The sequence below is a fragment of the Eupeodes corollae genome, chromosome 3 (assembly GCF_945859685.1).
Source record: "Eupeodes corollae chromosome 3, idEupCoro1.1, whole genome shotgun sequence".
Classification (NCBI taxonomy): Eukaryota; Metazoa; Arthropoda; class Insecta; order Diptera; family Syrphidae; genus Eupeodes; species Eupeodes corollae.
The window spans coordinates 46,896,419-46,913,833 of record NC_079149.1 but is presented as its reverse complement, the minus strand read 5'-3'; the positions used below and the strand labels follow the sequence as shown (position 1 = coordinate 46,913,833).

The 17,415-nt window shown below is 27.8% G+C and overlaps 1 protein-coding gene across 5 annotated transcripts in view; it reads left to right on the top strand.

The window, feature by feature from the left end:
* LOC129952785 (G protein alpha q subunit) overlaps nucleotides 1-16,868 on the top strand; it is a 37,344-nt gene extending 20,476 nt beyond the window's left edge. For 2 of the 5 annotated variants that reach the window (XM_056065602.1, XM_056065607.1), the window contains exons 3-9: nucleotides 1,674-1,858; nucleotides 1,949-2,103; nucleotides 2,287-2,415; nucleotides 4,569-4,698; nucleotides 5,165-5,318; nucleotides 5,442-5,549; nucleotides 6,392-6,675. In XM_056065602.1, coding sequence (XP_055921577.1) covers nucleotides 1,674-1,858; nucleotides 1,949-2,103; nucleotides 2,287-2,415; nucleotides 4,569-4,698; nucleotides 5,165-5,318; nucleotides 5,442-5,549; nucleotides 6,392-6,474 — 944 coding nt within the window. In that variant the 3' untranslated portion in view covers nucleotides 6,475-6,675. Of the gene's footprint in view, nucleotides 1-1,673; nucleotides 1,859-1,948; nucleotides 2,104-2,286; nucleotides 2,416-4,094; nucleotides 4,224-4,568; nucleotides 4,699-5,164; nucleotides 5,319-5,441; nucleotides 5,550-5,777; nucleotides 5,886-6,391; nucleotides 6,676-11,243 lie in introns of those variants that run through there. The other 3 variants (XM_056065606.1, XM_056065605.1, XM_056065603.1) reach the window with 3 other exon arrangements.
* Nucleotides 16,869-17,415: the final 547 nt, after the last annotated feature.

The following is a 17,415-nucleotide window of genomic DNA, read 5'->3' as shown; positions in this document are numbered from 1 at the left end:
AGCTACTTTCAAGCCCTCTCTCCATTTCAAAATGCTCACACTGTGTCTTTGTGTAATAAGGATAGTTATATCCTATTGGATGTGCGCTATTCAAATTTAAAACTGTCTAGAATTGTTAGTTCTTATATAAGTTTCAATTGCAGAGTTTAAAAGTTCATCTGAGATAGAAATGTTGAAACCAATTAATAGAATTTCACACTTTGCAAATCATAATAAACATAATGTTAATGTGTTCATAGAGAATATTATACAAATTCAAAAAAAAACCTATAAGTTACGTTTTGTGAGATTTGGAAAGCCTTACATTAACCATGATCTGGAGTCCATAAAAAACAAGCTTTTAGGTACAGGAACTTCACCAATATCAAAATTTTAAACATCTAAACTTTCAAACAACGAAAAAGTAGATAACCTTCTGAGACTAAGTAGTTATCAGCTGTTCCTCAGTTCAGAATCACAAGAGTTGACACCTAAGTAAAGATCCAGAAAAGCATATATATATTTCTTACTTCCACTTTTTTGTTTTATTGGCATTTCTGAAAAAAAAAACTCAAAATAATGGTGTTAATAACATCTTGAGTTAATTTTATTAGATTAATTACTCCCTTCTATGTCGAATATTAAAAAAAAAAAATTAAATCAAATTATGTATATGCAACAACAAAAAAAGTCAACTTGTGAGGTTTCAAATAAATAGGATTACGAGATTCTTGTTTTCAAGTTTCATAACATACACCCTATTATTAAAACTTACGAATATTTACCGGATTAAGAAATTTCGAGGCTTTGGTTATGTGCTGATAGAATAATAATGACAAAAGAAGCTCTTAAAAACAACAACTCTGAACTAAAACCGCTTTATACGAGTAGCTAAAGAAACTAAGACACCCTATACTATTTTGCATTGATTTAAGAGTTTTTTATGTGGAACTCGATTCACACAAATTTCTTCCTGAATTAACATTAAGCAAATGACCTGGCTTATGTCTAGAACATGAGTATGGTTTTTAACACTACGACAAAAATTCTTACAATCTGGAAATTAATATCAACTATTTTAATTCATTCCTGTTAAGAAATTGAAGAAGCTCTTAATTCGACTTTTTCCATCACTTTTCAATAGACTTATACTCTAAGTAGTACCCGTGGCATGTTGGTTAGTGCATTGAATTGTCATGCGAGAGGTCTTGGGTTCGATCCCTGCCTATACCACCTAAAGTTTTTTCACGGGAACTGCATCTTGCGAGGAATTGACAAATTCTCCAAGAGTACGTCTTGTCATGAAAAGTGATTTCTCAAATTTGCTGTTCGGATTCGTCTTAAAACTGTAGGTCCCTTCCATCCCTGACAACAGTACTCGCACACAGGATTGGTTGAGAGTTGTCAGTCAATAGGCCCTAGTTCTCAAACGGACTGTTGCGCCACCTAATTTTTTGTTTATATTCTCTAAGCTTGATTATTGTCAATTTTAAGGGTGGTTTATCAAATTCTTGATGCATTTTCTTATGACTTATCGACATGCACTCTTTTTAAGCTATCCGTTTTAGGTGTTTACTTTTATATTTACTATTTCACACGGAAGTAAGAGTAAAACATACATTACTTTTTAAAATAAAGTAACAAGTGCTTTATGATTAAACCAAACTTATTTTTTTCTTCTTCTCTCTTCAAAGGTACTGGTGAATCTGGTAAATCCACATTCATCAAACAGATGCGTATTATTCACGGTAGTGGTTACTCCGACGAAGATAAAAGGGGTTTTATCAAATTAGTCTACCAAAACATATTCATGGCCATGCAATCGATGATAAAGGCCATGGATATGTTAAAAATTCAATATGGAGCGCCAGACAACGTTGTAAGTATATAAACATAAAATATGTACATTTTATATTCTTGATACTAAAAGAACTCAATTTAAATTGTATTTTGTTTTTAATTTTTTCAGGAAGGTGCTGAGCTGATATCGGGGATAGATTACGAAACAGTTGCCACATTCGAAGATCCCTATGTGTCTGCAATTAGAAATCTTTGGGCGGACGCTGGTATTCAAGAATGTTACGATCGAAGAAGAGAATACCAACTTACAGATTCAGCTAAATAGTTAGTTAATTTATTTTTACCTTGATCTAATAATTTTTAATTTAAATTAATTTAAAAAAACGGATCGTGACTTGATTTCAATCCTTGTTGAACCAACGCGATAAAAGTTTAATTTCATTCATTTTTAAAATTCCTACAACGTATTTTATATAAATATATATATACAAAATTCAATCTCAACAGTTATCTGATGGAAATTGATCGAGTGGCTGGAAAAAATTACTTACCAACCGAACAAGATATATTAAGGGTTCGAGTACCAACAACGGGGATCATTGAATATCCATTCGATCTAGAAGAGATACGATTTAGGTATCCTTCCTTAATCCTTTCCATTAATTTATGAACAAACCCATTTTTGCAACTAACTCTTTCGAAATTAAAAAAAAAACAATAATGCATGGCGTGTGGTTACCATTTATTTCCGTAATTTATATATTCAGTTCAGAATTTACTAACTTTTTGTTTCCATTTTGTGTCTAACAAGAAGAAAATAATTCGTTTATTTTTGTCTGCTTAAGTTTATTACAGTTTTTAACAAAAAGTCTGCATAGAGAAATTATTTTTGTATAAGACATTAACTTCGAGACATCTCTCGCTCATCAAAAATGAGATTTGATAATTTAAGATTTATTAGACAAGTAGTACAAGGTTATGAGATGAAGGATTCCAAAAAATTTACTAGAATAAAACAAGTCTCAGTAATGGCTCTACTGATTTAATTCTATGTATTTAAGGTTTCAACTTATTTAAGGAGTCATCTATAATTGGTTTTCATCACTGAGTTGTAGATTATTTTTAACCAAAACTTTTCTTTTAGTTCATTTTTAACTTTCCAATAATGAAAATAATTTCAATGAACATCTGATTGTTGATTTCACATTTCAGAACATAATAGTTCCACCGAAAGCGTTTTAATTTCTTTGCTTTCCCAACTTGTCATTTTTACTTCCAATGATAAACTTGATTTTAATCAAACGTTGATTCTAATAAGGAAATGGTTGATTCGAATCAGGAAATATTTATTCTATGGCCAACCTTTAAAAAAAAAAAACAATAATTGGTTTCAATGATAAAAACTAATGATAGCTAAACTGGCACCCAAGAAAGTCAAATGACGATTGATTCATGTGTTTTTCTTAGACAAGTTGAATGATTGTGACACAATTGCTTTATGCAGATTTTTGTTAGGATTATTTAAAATATTTTTTACATCAATGCTTTATACAGCAAATAAATAAACAAAAGATATTGAAAGCTGACTTTTGGTTTTGCTTACAAACAATTATTTACTCGTCTTTTGTGTCTGTCATCTTTAATATTTGTTAAGAGTTTGATAAAGTTTGTTTGATTATTTTTCTTTCTGAAATTTTTAAATAGATAGTTATTTTTTAGTATATGCATGTCTGTCTTTAATATTTTTATAATTTTAGTTTTATCCTATTTATTAAAATTTACTTGTTTCAATTCAATAGCAGGTACTTATACAAATCGAGAATAAGGTTTAAATAAGTTTATACTGTCCTCTTCTTGGACAAAACGTGTATACATTCTAAAAACATGGGTTCAATGAATAAGGAATATAATTCAAATTATAATTGTAAATCTCAAAAACTTCTCAAACCTTTTGCCGGTGTTCGCGTTGATATGCAAAAAAATCGTCGATGAATATAATACCCTGTGAGAGAAGATACTTATAATCCTTGAGAGAAGATACTGATACATATTCCTCTCTATTTTAAATTTTATGTTCGTTACTTGTGAATAGTTGACATTTTGAAAACAATCCAACAACACTTTGTTGTTTACTTAAATTTCTTGGAATCAGAAACCAAGAACGAACTCCTAAAACCCACTGTCCTTCGAAATCAAAACAACGATCTCATCCATTTTTTGGAAGGATTTGAATAAATTTTTCAACAAAGTTTTTTTAACTCTTTCTTTTTTTATTACTTTAATAATTTTAATAATTATTTCTTGTTACTTATTAGTTACTTAAGTGATCTGCCACGTATCGAGAAACCAGATTTCTTACCAACAGAACAAGATATTTTACGTGCTCGAGTTCCCACCACAGGAATTCTAGAATATCCATTCGATTTAGATGGAATCGTATTTAGGTATTAAATACAAAATTTAAAAAATACTCCATAGAAGCTAGAATTGTGGTATAAAGGAAGTAAATAGTTGGCCAGAATCTAAAGTTAGAAACAAAAATCAAAGAGTATTGCTTTAAATTGTAACAGCTTATTTTGTATCCATGCTCATCTTAATTATGGTTGCTTTATGTACATTTTTATTTTGTTTTGTCTGTCTATGTTTGTAATATTCATTTTTTGCTTATTAAAAATTACATAATAAAGTTGCATTGTAAATCTTTAGAAATTGACGCTATTAATATATTAGATTAATATGTATTTATTTGAATATTAATATTTATAATTTTATCTTATTAATGTAAACAGGATGGTAGACGTAGGCGGTCAGCGATCAGAAAGAAGAAAATGGATTCATTGTTTTGAAAATGTAACTTCAATTATTTTCTTGGTTGCTCTCTCAGAGTATGATCAAATTTTATTCGAATCTGAAAATGAGGTATGTATAAAAGGTTTTAAAATATAATGGAATTGCTTTGGTACACAAAATTCGATAAAAAATATAAACTCAATCAATCATTTTTCTTAAATAGAAATACTTTTCCAATTTAAAAGATTAATTTATATTACTAAGGTTTAATTCGATTTATAGAGTTTTTCAATAAGGGGCTTCATTTTAAATAACCGGCTATTTGTGCAACTGTCACTTGCTGACATTCAGCAATTAAAAAAAATGCCCCATTACAAAAATGATACAAGCTTCAAAAATAAGATATTTTTCTCTAAACAATCAAACACACATTCACTGATTGCCCTTAATCCTTTTCGTAAATATCAAAATGAAACCTTTCATTGGAAAACTTTAAAGATTCAAAAAACAATGCTAATTGTTTTTAAGATTTGTGTATCGATGTATAAAAATAAAATCAAGTACAAACAATTAAATAAACTTTCTTTTATTTCAGAATCGTATGGAAGAATCAAAAGCTTTATTTAGAACTATTATTACGTACCCATGGTTCCAAAATTCATCCGTTATTCTTTTCTTAAATAAGAAAGACTTGTTAGAAGAAAAAATAATGTATTCGCATTTGGTAGACTACTTCCCCGAGTATGACGGTAAGAATCATTTATAAAGGTTTTAATATTTATATTTTTTAAATACATACCATTTAAAAATGAATTAAGTTAAAATCGATGTCAAAAAATATTGTTTATTTTGACAAATTAAATTAAAAACAGGCGCCAAATGTGATATACCTGCAGCAAAAGCATTTATATTGAATAAATATCTATCAGCGAATCCCGATCCAGAGCGTCAATGTTATTCCCATTTTACAACTGCTACAGGTTAAAAAAATATATATAAAATAAATAAGTACGCTTGAAGTCGTATACTGATTTCGTATGCTAAACAAATGAAGAAGCCTTTACGAGTAGTTGATTTTTTTTGTTTATTTTAAGTGTAGGCTAAATTGTATTTAAATTTATGTACATATAAAAAAATAACTTAAGCACTTGTAGATTGTTTTGTAATGCTAGTTCTGCTTGTATGTATATTTTTTATTCTAAAAATAGGTCCACAAAGGGATGCAATAGCAGCCAGAGAGTTTATTCTTCGTATGTTTGTAGATTTGAATCCTGATTCCGAAAAAATAATTTACTCTCACTTTACTTGTGCTACAGGTAAGTTATAAAAGTTCAATGCGAGTGAATGAATGTTTATGTATGATTGAGTCGAATTCATGAATTGAGTTTGTATGTCTTCGCATAATGTCAGTCTAAGAAAAGACTTAAGCTAACTCAGAAGAGCAATTTCAAAATTTATATGAGTGCTTGAGCGTGTACTTTGACTTTTTCAAATCCTAGACAACCACAAAATCTCTTCCTAAAACCAGAGGTAAGCTTAAAAGTTTACAAATATGTACATGTGTATCATGAGAAAAAAGTATCCGTTGAGTATTTATTTGAAAAAGTAAGATCTCGCTAGTAAATGCTTACACATATCTAAGCTTTCCTTTATATTGAAATGAAAAATCAAATTAAATGAATTCTATTTTGTTTTTTAATTTTTTTATTAATCTACCATTGGATTTGCTACTTCAACCCTAAAATATTTAATAAATCCAAAAAACTTCCAAACCCCAATCAAAAACCAAAACCAATTAAACAAACAACCTATCCACCTCTAGACACTGAAAACATCAAGCTTGTATTCTGCGCTGTAAAAGATACACTTATGCAGAATGCATTGAAGGAGTTCAACTTAGGCTAAACTCAAAATAAAAAAAAAAAAACAACAGTGTGATCTAATTAAAAACAACAAAACCACATATTAGAGATTTTAAATAATAAACTATTTCCTTAATTTATTATTTTATTATCTATTTGTTATTTTTTAACACATTTTAAGTTATAATAAATAAATACAAAATAAAACAAATAAAGATACAATCAATTAGATTATAAAAATTCACATTTATTTATTTTATTCAAATAATTAAAAAAAATAAGCAAAAACAACAACCCATACAAGTCAAATTCGATTTTACACCAGGGGTAACTTAAAAATTGTATTTGTTGTCTAATTTGTTGGAATGTGATTATGAATAAAATTAATAAAATAAATATTTATAAGATTCTTTTTTTTTAATTTAATTTGTGCGAATGTGTGTTTGGAAAATTGTATGAGAAAGTGAAAGTTTAAAAAGATCTGAAATAAATATAAAATGTATTTGGTTTGGGAACGATGGGTATGTTTTTGACCAAATCACTTATAAATTATTAGTTAAAAAAGTAGATATTCATATCCAGCTAAATTCATACACAAAATTCCCACACAGGATCGACATTAAAATAAATTGTTTTTACCTTCATATACGCATTGTTTTACGAAATAAGTTTTTATCATTCTAAGTAGAACTCTTTCGTATCATAGACAAAAGCATTTTCATTATAAAATAAAGTCTGCTGCCTTTATGTTGGCGATAACCACGAAAACGACTGAACTCATTTTTCTTCCTTTTTTTTATCAAACGACAGTGTGGTTCTTATAGAAGGTTAAAGTTTCTTTTAGAGGTTTTGTTGAAATGTAACGATTACTGTTGAAGGTGTTAAAAATCAAGCCGTCGTCTAGGAGATTAATGAAAAACGCAGATAAAAGAAATAAATTTATTGTGAGATTGTTTCTTTGTAATAGGCCTAGAAAAAATACGCTGTGGCATCTAATATTTATAGTTTATTATACGCAATTTAAGTTTGTAAAACTTATCACATACAGCTCTGTAAAAAAAAATAGCACCAACCACTTATTGTAGTTTGAAATGAAAGATTTTTTTAAACAAATTATAGTTAGAATTTTATTTTACATTTTAAAAATAGAAGTGAATAACTAAAATTAAATAAGCTATGCTTATCTAAATAAAAAAAATACCACTTTTTTGTGTGAAAAATAATAGCACCAACATTGGAAATTCGTAAAAAAGTACAAATTCTGGGTAAAATCAATAAGTTTTTGATTTGGAATAATATCAATTAATTAATATTTTGTCTTATAACCCTTACTTTTAAGTACAGCGGCGCAACGTCGTGGCATAAAGTCGACTAATGCTTGACATCGTGGAAGTGGAATATTTCTCCATGCAGCCTGCACAGCTTCCCATAAATGTGTTTTTCGGCTTGGCTTCAAATACAGCTTTTTTTACATCTGCCCAAAGATTTTCGATGGGGTTCAGGTCTGGCGACTGAGCCATTCCATAACCTGAACCCTATTTCTAGCGAAAAAATCTTTTACTAATTTGCTCGTATGTTTAGGGTCATTATCCTGCTGCAGAACCCACTTAAAAGGTATATTCCATTCAGCGTAAGGCAGCATAATGTCAATATAAATTTTAGTGTTCATTATGGGCTTGATCCAAAATATGGGTACAGTACCATTATATGAAAATCATCCCCATATGTTTATTTTTACGCCGCCGTGCTTAATTGTCTTAATGGTGTATGCTGGCTTTAATTCCTTGTTTTTTGGCCTGCGGACAAAAGTTCTGGTACCAGGAGTCCCAAATAAAACAATTTTCCGTTTTTGTAGATGTACCTTTGTCAATAAGGGTACCTTCCTGGGACTTCTAGCAGGTAAATTATTCTTTGTCAGCTTTTTCCTTACTGTCGAAGTGGTCACAGATAGATTTAATTCATCTTTTATTTTATTAGAGGTAATAAATGGATTTTTTTTAATAATCTCGTTATGCGTCGTTCATCGAAAGGAGTCAATTTCGGTTTTCTGCCCCTTTTTTCATCTTGGGGAACATACTTTTTTGCATTTCATATCATTTTATTAGAACATCCAACTAGTTCTCTAATGTATTCGTATGTTTTCCCTTCAGAAATTAATTTTTTTTTTATTAAGGTACGTTTTTCTGGAGTACAATGTCTACCGCGAGCCATTTTAGCTGGTTAGAACATAGTATTTATGAGTTATTGATTTTAAGTTATTTAAATACCTTAATTTGATATGATTAAATGTAAAAAATTGGAAACACGAATATATTCTACCAAAACTCTCAACAGAATGACATAGTGCTATTTTTTTCACACATTTGCGTTAAGCGTCTCAACGGTTAACGGGAATTTTTATCTCAAATCAACGGAAAAAGTAAGAGTTTTAGAAAACTTTCCTTGTTCATTATACTACTGAATGCAATAGAAATACTTTTCAGTAGATGCCTTGTGTTATCATTAATAGAGAAGAACACAATTTGTATGAGTAGTACAAAATGCAACATGGTGCTATTTTTTTTAACAGAGCTGTATGTATATATATAACTATTATTTTCAGAAGTTATTTAGACGGATGAAGTATTAATCCTTATTAAATTTTATCCGTCAACAACTTAAAGCATTTTTTTAAAATTATACTAGCTATCTCGCACCAAATCGCATGATGCAGGCAAAACGCCTACCGGGCACTGCGTACCTTTTCCACGGTCGCATTATATAAGTTGGCATTCGATTCCCGTTAATAAACAGACTTTCGCAACGCCTAATTAAAGTATATTTTCTAATATTTTTAATAAGCAAAATATGTTAGTTTGTTTTTATGTCTAGATTTATATTATAAAGAGGAATAATTTTTGTATGTTTGTACTTTTAATTATTAGTATGATGTCCAGTGGTGCAAAGCCGGGCCGGGTCGCTAGTTTATAATACAGTCTGGCCATATTATTAGACGCACTGCAGAATTTTTATAATTATTAGATTATACGCATTATTTTTAACGTAACGGAATGGAGAACCATACGTTTTTATGCAAGATGGAGCTCCATTCTACACAGCTCGATCCATAAAAACTTATTCGAGGGAAGAAAACATACCTCTGTTGCACTTGCCGGGAAACAGCGTTGATATGAATCAATTTGAAAACGTGTGGTAGCTGATGAAGAGGGAAGTAGCTTAAGATGCGGCCGCTTATTGAAAGAGTAATTCACGTGTGGAATTTTAATTTAAACAAAATTATATCAATCTGTTGCTTAATTTCTATACAAAAGTAGGAAATAGTTTATATTCTGCATACAAAATAATTTAAATGCATTACAATGTTCGAAAACCTGATTAAAATAGCTGAAAATTTAGATTTTGCATTTTCCTATGAGTATGTTTCACAATGTTAAGGTTCTGAGTAGTTACCCACCAAATGTTATTGGGTACTTCTATAAGTTACCTGACACATTATCTTCTAGTTAGATCTACTCAGTTCCTGTGGAATACTTACTCGTATGTGAATTTTATGCTCTGATAAGGTTCCAATTAGCTTAACCGGGACTTTATTTTTATATTGTGGAACAGGCCTTTAGGGTTATTATCGTGCTTGAAAACACAACCCAAAGGCAGTTCTTTCTCAGTAGACGAAAAGGTACATTGGAAGCAATTCTCAATAAAGACAGCAAAAGCAAAAAAATCCCAAAGCAAAAACCGAGCCATATCCTCGTTAACGGACATAGATCATCTACATTTTGCTTATTTAAAATGTGCCAACATTGAGTGACTTACTGTCCTTTTTTCATTTGGGCATAGATCATCTACATTTTCCTTATTTAAAATGTGCCCACATTGAGTGACTTACTGTCCTTTTTTCACCTGCATCAAAGGAGTTAATTTTAATTTGCCTGTAGACCAAAGTTTTCTCATAATTTCGTAAGTTATAAAACGAAAAACAAAAAAAGTCGAAGCTTCCATACAGCATGGTAAATAGAAATCTAAATACCTGAACTTTGGACGCATATATTATTTAATTAAGCTTCAACCAAAAAGCAGTTTGGATTAAAAATCAAAGATATTTTAGGTTTTTTGAATCAGTCTAATGTTTTTTTAATAACATTTGCCCAGTTTATATTTTTCAAATCTTACAGAAATTTGTATGTTCGTTTTTGCTGTCAACAATCTAAAAGCAGAGTCTACATTCGTCATGTTATAAACCAATTTGTACATATCAAAGTCTTGTGCTAATTGGGAGTGATTGTCTACGCTGTTATGTGTGTTAAAAGTGTGGATATTAATACCAGATCAAGGTATCATACCCGTGAACAATTCGCTAAAAGGTATTTTTGAGCGAGATTAATAGTTGAAAGTTCTTTTTACTTTTGTTCTTATAAGTCTTGGACCTATATATGGAAAATGGTCTTGGGGCCTACTCTGTATTTCGTTCCGAAAGTCAATCTTATTCAAAGTATCGAAATTAAAAACAAGTCTGGTTTGTATCCTTTTTAAAATTTCTGAAGGGATTTTCAAATTTAAAAGAAATTAATTTCTTTTCGTTTTTGGAATGAAAAGGATTAAATGTACGCTTTTGAAATGCAATCTAGAGTAGGCTGGCCTCCTGCTCAATGGCAGATTTTAATTTAGGATAAGATATTCAAATTATAGACAGAGTACGTGTGTTAGTGAAACTGTGTGTGAGTGAAAAACATACAAATAGATAAAACACTTTCAATTTAATCAACATTCTATCTTAACAACTTTTTATTTGTCTTCTTTTCTACATCAATCTAGACACGGAAAACATAAGGTTTGTATTTGCAGCTGTAAAGGATACAATTCTGCAGTCAAATCTAAAAGAATATAACTTGGTCTGAACTGGTTTTGGATCGTTAAAACTATTTTTGTGATTATAATATTTTCATAATTCCTTTTTTTTCAAGAAAAAAAAATTTAAAACCAAACAAAAAATAATACAAATAAAATAAAAATAAAAAAATATAAATTTAACAATTTTATAACGCAACAAAATTATATTTTAATTGATTTTTTTTTGACAAACAATTGAGAGAAAAAAAAACAACAAAAACAAAATAAAAGAAGAACTAGGAATTAAATAACAACAAATATATATATATTATACATATATTAAAAACTAAGTAAAGAAAAAAAAATTAATTTATAAAAAAAAGAGAAACTAAAAATAAAAAAAGAGGAATAAAAATTTAATAAAATCGAACAACAAAAATAATAGGAAATTTAAAACTCGGATATTTCATTTTATAGTAAAAACAAAAAACAAGATTCACTTTAGGAAACAAAGATTGTGTGTGTTTTTTTTCTAACTAAACGAGTTAAAATAATAAATCAAAGAAGAATTATAGTAAAAAAAAAAAACTATATATTGTTAACAAACAAAACAAGAAAAATGTCACTATAACTAAAGGATAATAAAAATAAATTGGCTCTACGATCTGCACGTACATATTTTAAATATTATTTTTTTTTGTTTCTAAAATAAAAAACTTTTGCAACTTCGTTGAAAATGGATCAAATAAGGAAAACAAAATATATAAATATAACAAAATTAATTATTATTTTTTTTTTCTAAACAAAAACGAGAATATTATAGTAACTCAAACAAAACGCATTATAAATTTATATTCGTAACAAAATAATAACATTCTTAACTTGAGCCATTCCTTGCCAATTTGTTTCATTTGTTCTACCCATATACTATTTTTATTTCTCAATCATAAATACATACTTTAAAATAAAACAAACAATAATCTCGGAAGGAAAATATTAAAAACTAAGTAAATAAGTGTTAATGTTAAAGAATGCAGCTACTTTTTTTAAATGTTCTTAAAATGTATTGTTTATTTAAAGATGTTCAATGATTCCGTGTAACTTGTCTCTGAGAGAATAGTTTTAGGACGAAATAAGGCGATAGGATTTGTAATCCAAAATATTCGTTTTTACTTGATAATTATTTAAAAAATCAATTGACATTTATTGTAATGTTAAGATGTATATGGTTTTCAACACACAAACACCCATCTGATATTTGCTCTAGATTTCAAAGTGGAATTTCACATTATGCATAGAAAACCTAAATTATTAGTTGATTAAACTTAAAGCGAACATTTATGAAATACAATTTGTCGTACTATTTAGAAAAGTGACCTTCGACGATCGACATCATTACCTTTGCCAATCTTTTGCATTTTCAACTAACCATACTAATTGATTTTAAATATGTTCGCTTTGATTGAAACGTTTAAATCGCTAATTGAAGTTGATTTTCCAATTTGATTTCTTGTAGAAACGCAATATCTTCAATATTTCTACCCTCGAATTGAATTGGGGATTTGCTTCATGAGAGTAAATCAAGCTTTAACGATCTCTCAAAGTTGTTTTTAACCAATAAAGCAAACCAGTAAAACATTCTGCTCGATGGAAGTTGTATCGTCGTAGCACTAAAATGTTGATTAAAACAGCACAGCAATAATCAAATCTTCTTTTCGATCAGATACAAAAATTGGATCCCAGATTGTAACGAAACATTCGCTTTTCAAAAACTATGTACAAATTTCTTGAACGAGTTCACACAAGCGCAAACGTTCATTCCTTACTTTCTTACAGAATGTAATCCCAGCACAAGGGCTATTCCAAAACACAGAAAAGAGAACAAACAACCAAATGTACTGAATTGGTTTAAATAGCTTAAATAATTCTTATTTTTTAAAAAGCAAACTTCCAAAAGCGTAAACAATGTGAAAAGGTCAGGGAACTCTTCACTAAAATATCGAAATCTTTAAAATTTGTGCAATATAAAAAGAAAAGTAGCTTAATTCGAACGCATGATGCATTTCTCTGTCCACATATTTTTTTCTTTGCAAACAATCAAAATTAGACTTATATGATTTATTATTTTTATCATAAAATACAACATGTCTATCGTCGTCGCCATATTTGTTTTATATAATTTAATATAAAACAAAAAAATCTAAAATACTGCTAATTAACTCCTTGTCTTTTGTTTTCTTCAATATCTATATTAAATTCATACATACACGAATATGTAATGTATAGATTTTTATTTTAAGATCCCCAATTAAAACAAAAAATATCTACCAAACTGAACATAAATAAAATTGTTAAAAGAAGAATTATTTATTAAAATTATTTATTATTCATAGATACCATTATAATTATTTTTTGTTTTTAAATTTTAGTACATTAAAATAAGATATATAAATTGATCTTTAGTAGGTATGTGTATAATTTAAAAAATAAAAACTTGAGAGAATCAAAAAAGAGAAACAAATGAACTTTAAGTCGTAATTTTTTTTTAAATAAATGTACGTGTGTTTTCTAGTTAATTTTTTTTATTGTTATACATTATGTAAAATGTATTTTTGGGGAAATGTATTCAATTTTTTTTAAGTGAAAGAGGCATGTTACTAAAAAGTTAAAAGTATAACAAACATTTTTAAACTTCTTGTTAGTAAAAAAAAACTGAGAAAAAGAAGCATTTCTTTTTTATGTTTATGGATAAATGGCTGCAAACACACAAAATAGCGAGTATTGATATGAAAGAAAAGAAATTAAAATAAATACAAAACAAAAATGTTTACACGAAACCACCATAAGCACACAAAACTATAAACACAAATTAAAAACATTAAAAAGAAACAAAAAAAAGTTGCACAATTTGTACGAGTGTATATTTATTAAGATTAGGCAAACATAAATCGCATATTTAATTAATAATTTATTTTGTATTCTCTTTTTTTTCTAACAGATTTTTTGTTCTAAAGAAACTCGATAAAAAATGTTTTCTTTTCATTTTTTTAGCTAAATAAATTCTTTATTCATATTTAAAAACTGATGTGTTGATTTATTATTGTTTTTTTTTTGTAATAATAATTTTGATTTTCTTGTTTTTAAGAGAAAAGAAAAGTAAACTATTTTATACTATAAAATCATTTAAATAAATATTCTACAAAATATATTTAGATTAAATTTATACATAATAATATATAAACAAATATATTTAATTTAATTAAAAGAAAATCGTTTAACTATAAATTGTAATTAAATAATTGTTTTTATCTATTATTATTTCCTTGTTTTGTTTTTTAATTTTGTTTACTTGTTTAATAACCCCCTCTCCCCCTCATGCTGTAGTAAAAGAAAACGGATATTTCTTCTATGTAGAATAAACACGAAGAAGAATATTATGCTATTTGTTCGTATTTATGCAATTTTGTATCAATTAAATATTTATATTCTTATAAATATTTGCATATTATATATTATCTACTATTATCTATTTGCAATAAGTTAAAACACACAAAATAATATATATATTTCTTTTTTAATTTGTATAGCAATTTATTATTATTTCTTTTTTTTCGATTAACGCTTTATATTTATGTACATCTAAAACAGTTGTTTATATATGTATTTACATATATGTAACAAATATTTATATATATATATATTATAGTCAATAAAAAATTATTTGCGTTTAATTTGTGTTATTTCTTCATTTTTTTATTATTTGTTTTCTTCTTAAGGGCTTCAGTTTTTCATACAGCTAAAATAAACATTAAAACCGTTTTTCATCAAAAAATGTTGGCCATTCCCTTCCAAATCATAGTATGATAGAAGGTATTCAAAATAAGTGTTCAAGATACCGATAAGCTTCGATGTAACAAACGTGTCTATAAAGTTTGATAAAAATGTAATTTAAAACTGAGAGATATGAATCCCACTCTTCTCTTTAAATGAGACATGTTTAAACGTCAATAGACTCTAAAATGTTTTTTTTTTAAATTAAAGGTGTACATAACTCCTTAAGTTTACGGCAAATTTTGACAATTTTCATAAATTGTACAAAATTCCTACTTCTCAACGTTCAAATGTACTTACTAACTTAAGGAGGCGCTAGTTGTCTCCAGTTTCGCACGCCAAGTTGGTTGAGGTCTTCACCTACCTGAGTGCGCCATCTGAGTCGCGGTCTTCCTCTACTGCGCCGTCCCACGGCATTGTATTCAATGACTTTCCGGGCTGGAGCGTTGATGTCCATTCGCTCTACATGACCTAGCCATCTAAGCCGTTGGATTTTAATTCGCTAACTAGGTCAGTGTCGCTGTACAGCTCGTACAGTTCCTCGTTATATCTTCTCCATCTATGCATACGGGACCAAAAATCACCCGAAGAATTTTTCTCTCGAAGCATCCTAAGACGTTGAAATGTACGAAAGACTAAAATTTTAGTGATCGTTGATTTCAAAAATATTAGTTTTGACGTTTTTTACCCTAAAAGAGGTCCAGAGAATTTCTAAACTTTCTTGCAAGTTTCTTCATTTTGGAGTAACTCTCTCTTACTCACTTAAATATTTTAACAAGTTAAACACTTTTTGAAAAAAAACGGCGCCGTTTCGATTTTTTCTTCTTTTTTTAAATCTATGGTTTCAAAATCTCAACAGATCATTTTTGATTTTACATAATACTACAACTCAAAAGTCAAAACAAATGCTAGAACTAATAATTTATTATTGTAATATTTATTTTCCGTCCAAAAAAAAAAAGTTAAATTACTCTAGTTCTAGTTGGTATTTTAATTTTTATTATATTTTTGTTTTCTTGAAGAGAAGCAAAACTTTAATCCGCCATTGAAGAAATATAATACCTACAAAGTAATATTGAACTCTCTTAATAATTAGATACTACAATATATTCGGGAAGTTAATTACTCTCCAGAGTGTTTGCAGAACCGCACTTTATAATGAAGGGTTAAATTGTTTTGAGGAGGAATTTGATCAAGAATACTTTTGGCGTTGCAAAATTCGTCATACCTTCTCATGTACATAGGATCTAATAATTTATTCATAGTACAATTAAAGTGTATGTGGTTAATTCACAGGAAACTACAAGTCAACATCTTCAAATAAATTAATCAATGTGGGTATTATTTCCTTGTACCAATCCAAATTTGATAAATTCTTCATCTTCGAAAACTTTATTGATCATAATGGGAGAAATATATAAGAAACTAAATATTTTCCAAAATGTTAGCGCAACAAGATATTAGCAATATTTTCTTTTGCGAGAACATTTAGGTTTCGTATAATTTTGTTAATCTTATTCTTTGTTTTAAATAAAGTTAGTTATTTTAATAAAATCGTTATGTTTGGATAATTTATGGTTACATGAATTTTATTGTTAAACCTCATAATAATTCATTTTATTAAACTTTCGTTGTTTTATTTTAAACAATTTTTTAGTAATGTTTAATTTATTTATAAATAACATACAAATATTTCCTTCACGGCATAATTTCACTATTTTATAAGAAAAATAAATCAAAGTTCTTAACGCCTTAACAAGTCCTTAGGAAATATTGTTTGTACGTGTGTAACTTAATAAACAAAGAGAAACTGTAAAGAAAAAAAAAAACAAAAAATAGAACAACAAACAACATACTAAAACTTAAATTTAAGTATAAATTTAATGACAAAAAAAATGAATATAATCTTTCAAAAAAATTGTGGCTAGGTATAAAAGAAAAAAGAAAAAAACCCACAGTTTTATGATTCATACATGTATTGAAAATAAACAATATAACAAAAATAATGAAAAAATATATATATGTGTAATGTGTACTTTGCTTAAGGATCTAAAGTAAAACAAAACAAAAAAAAATATAAAGATCTTCAGATGTATTAAAATAAATAAAAAAAATATATACATATAATATTATATTTACTAACAACAATTGAAAACAAAATTTCTTATTTTATTATTTTAATTTAAAAATCTGCTCCCAAATACTTGGATGGTTACCTTTATTACAATGTAACGCATAATAAATGTATATTGTAAAAATAAAATGTATTTCCTTAGTGAATATGTATTTATATTGTTTTTACCTAATTCGAAGTAAAAAACATAAA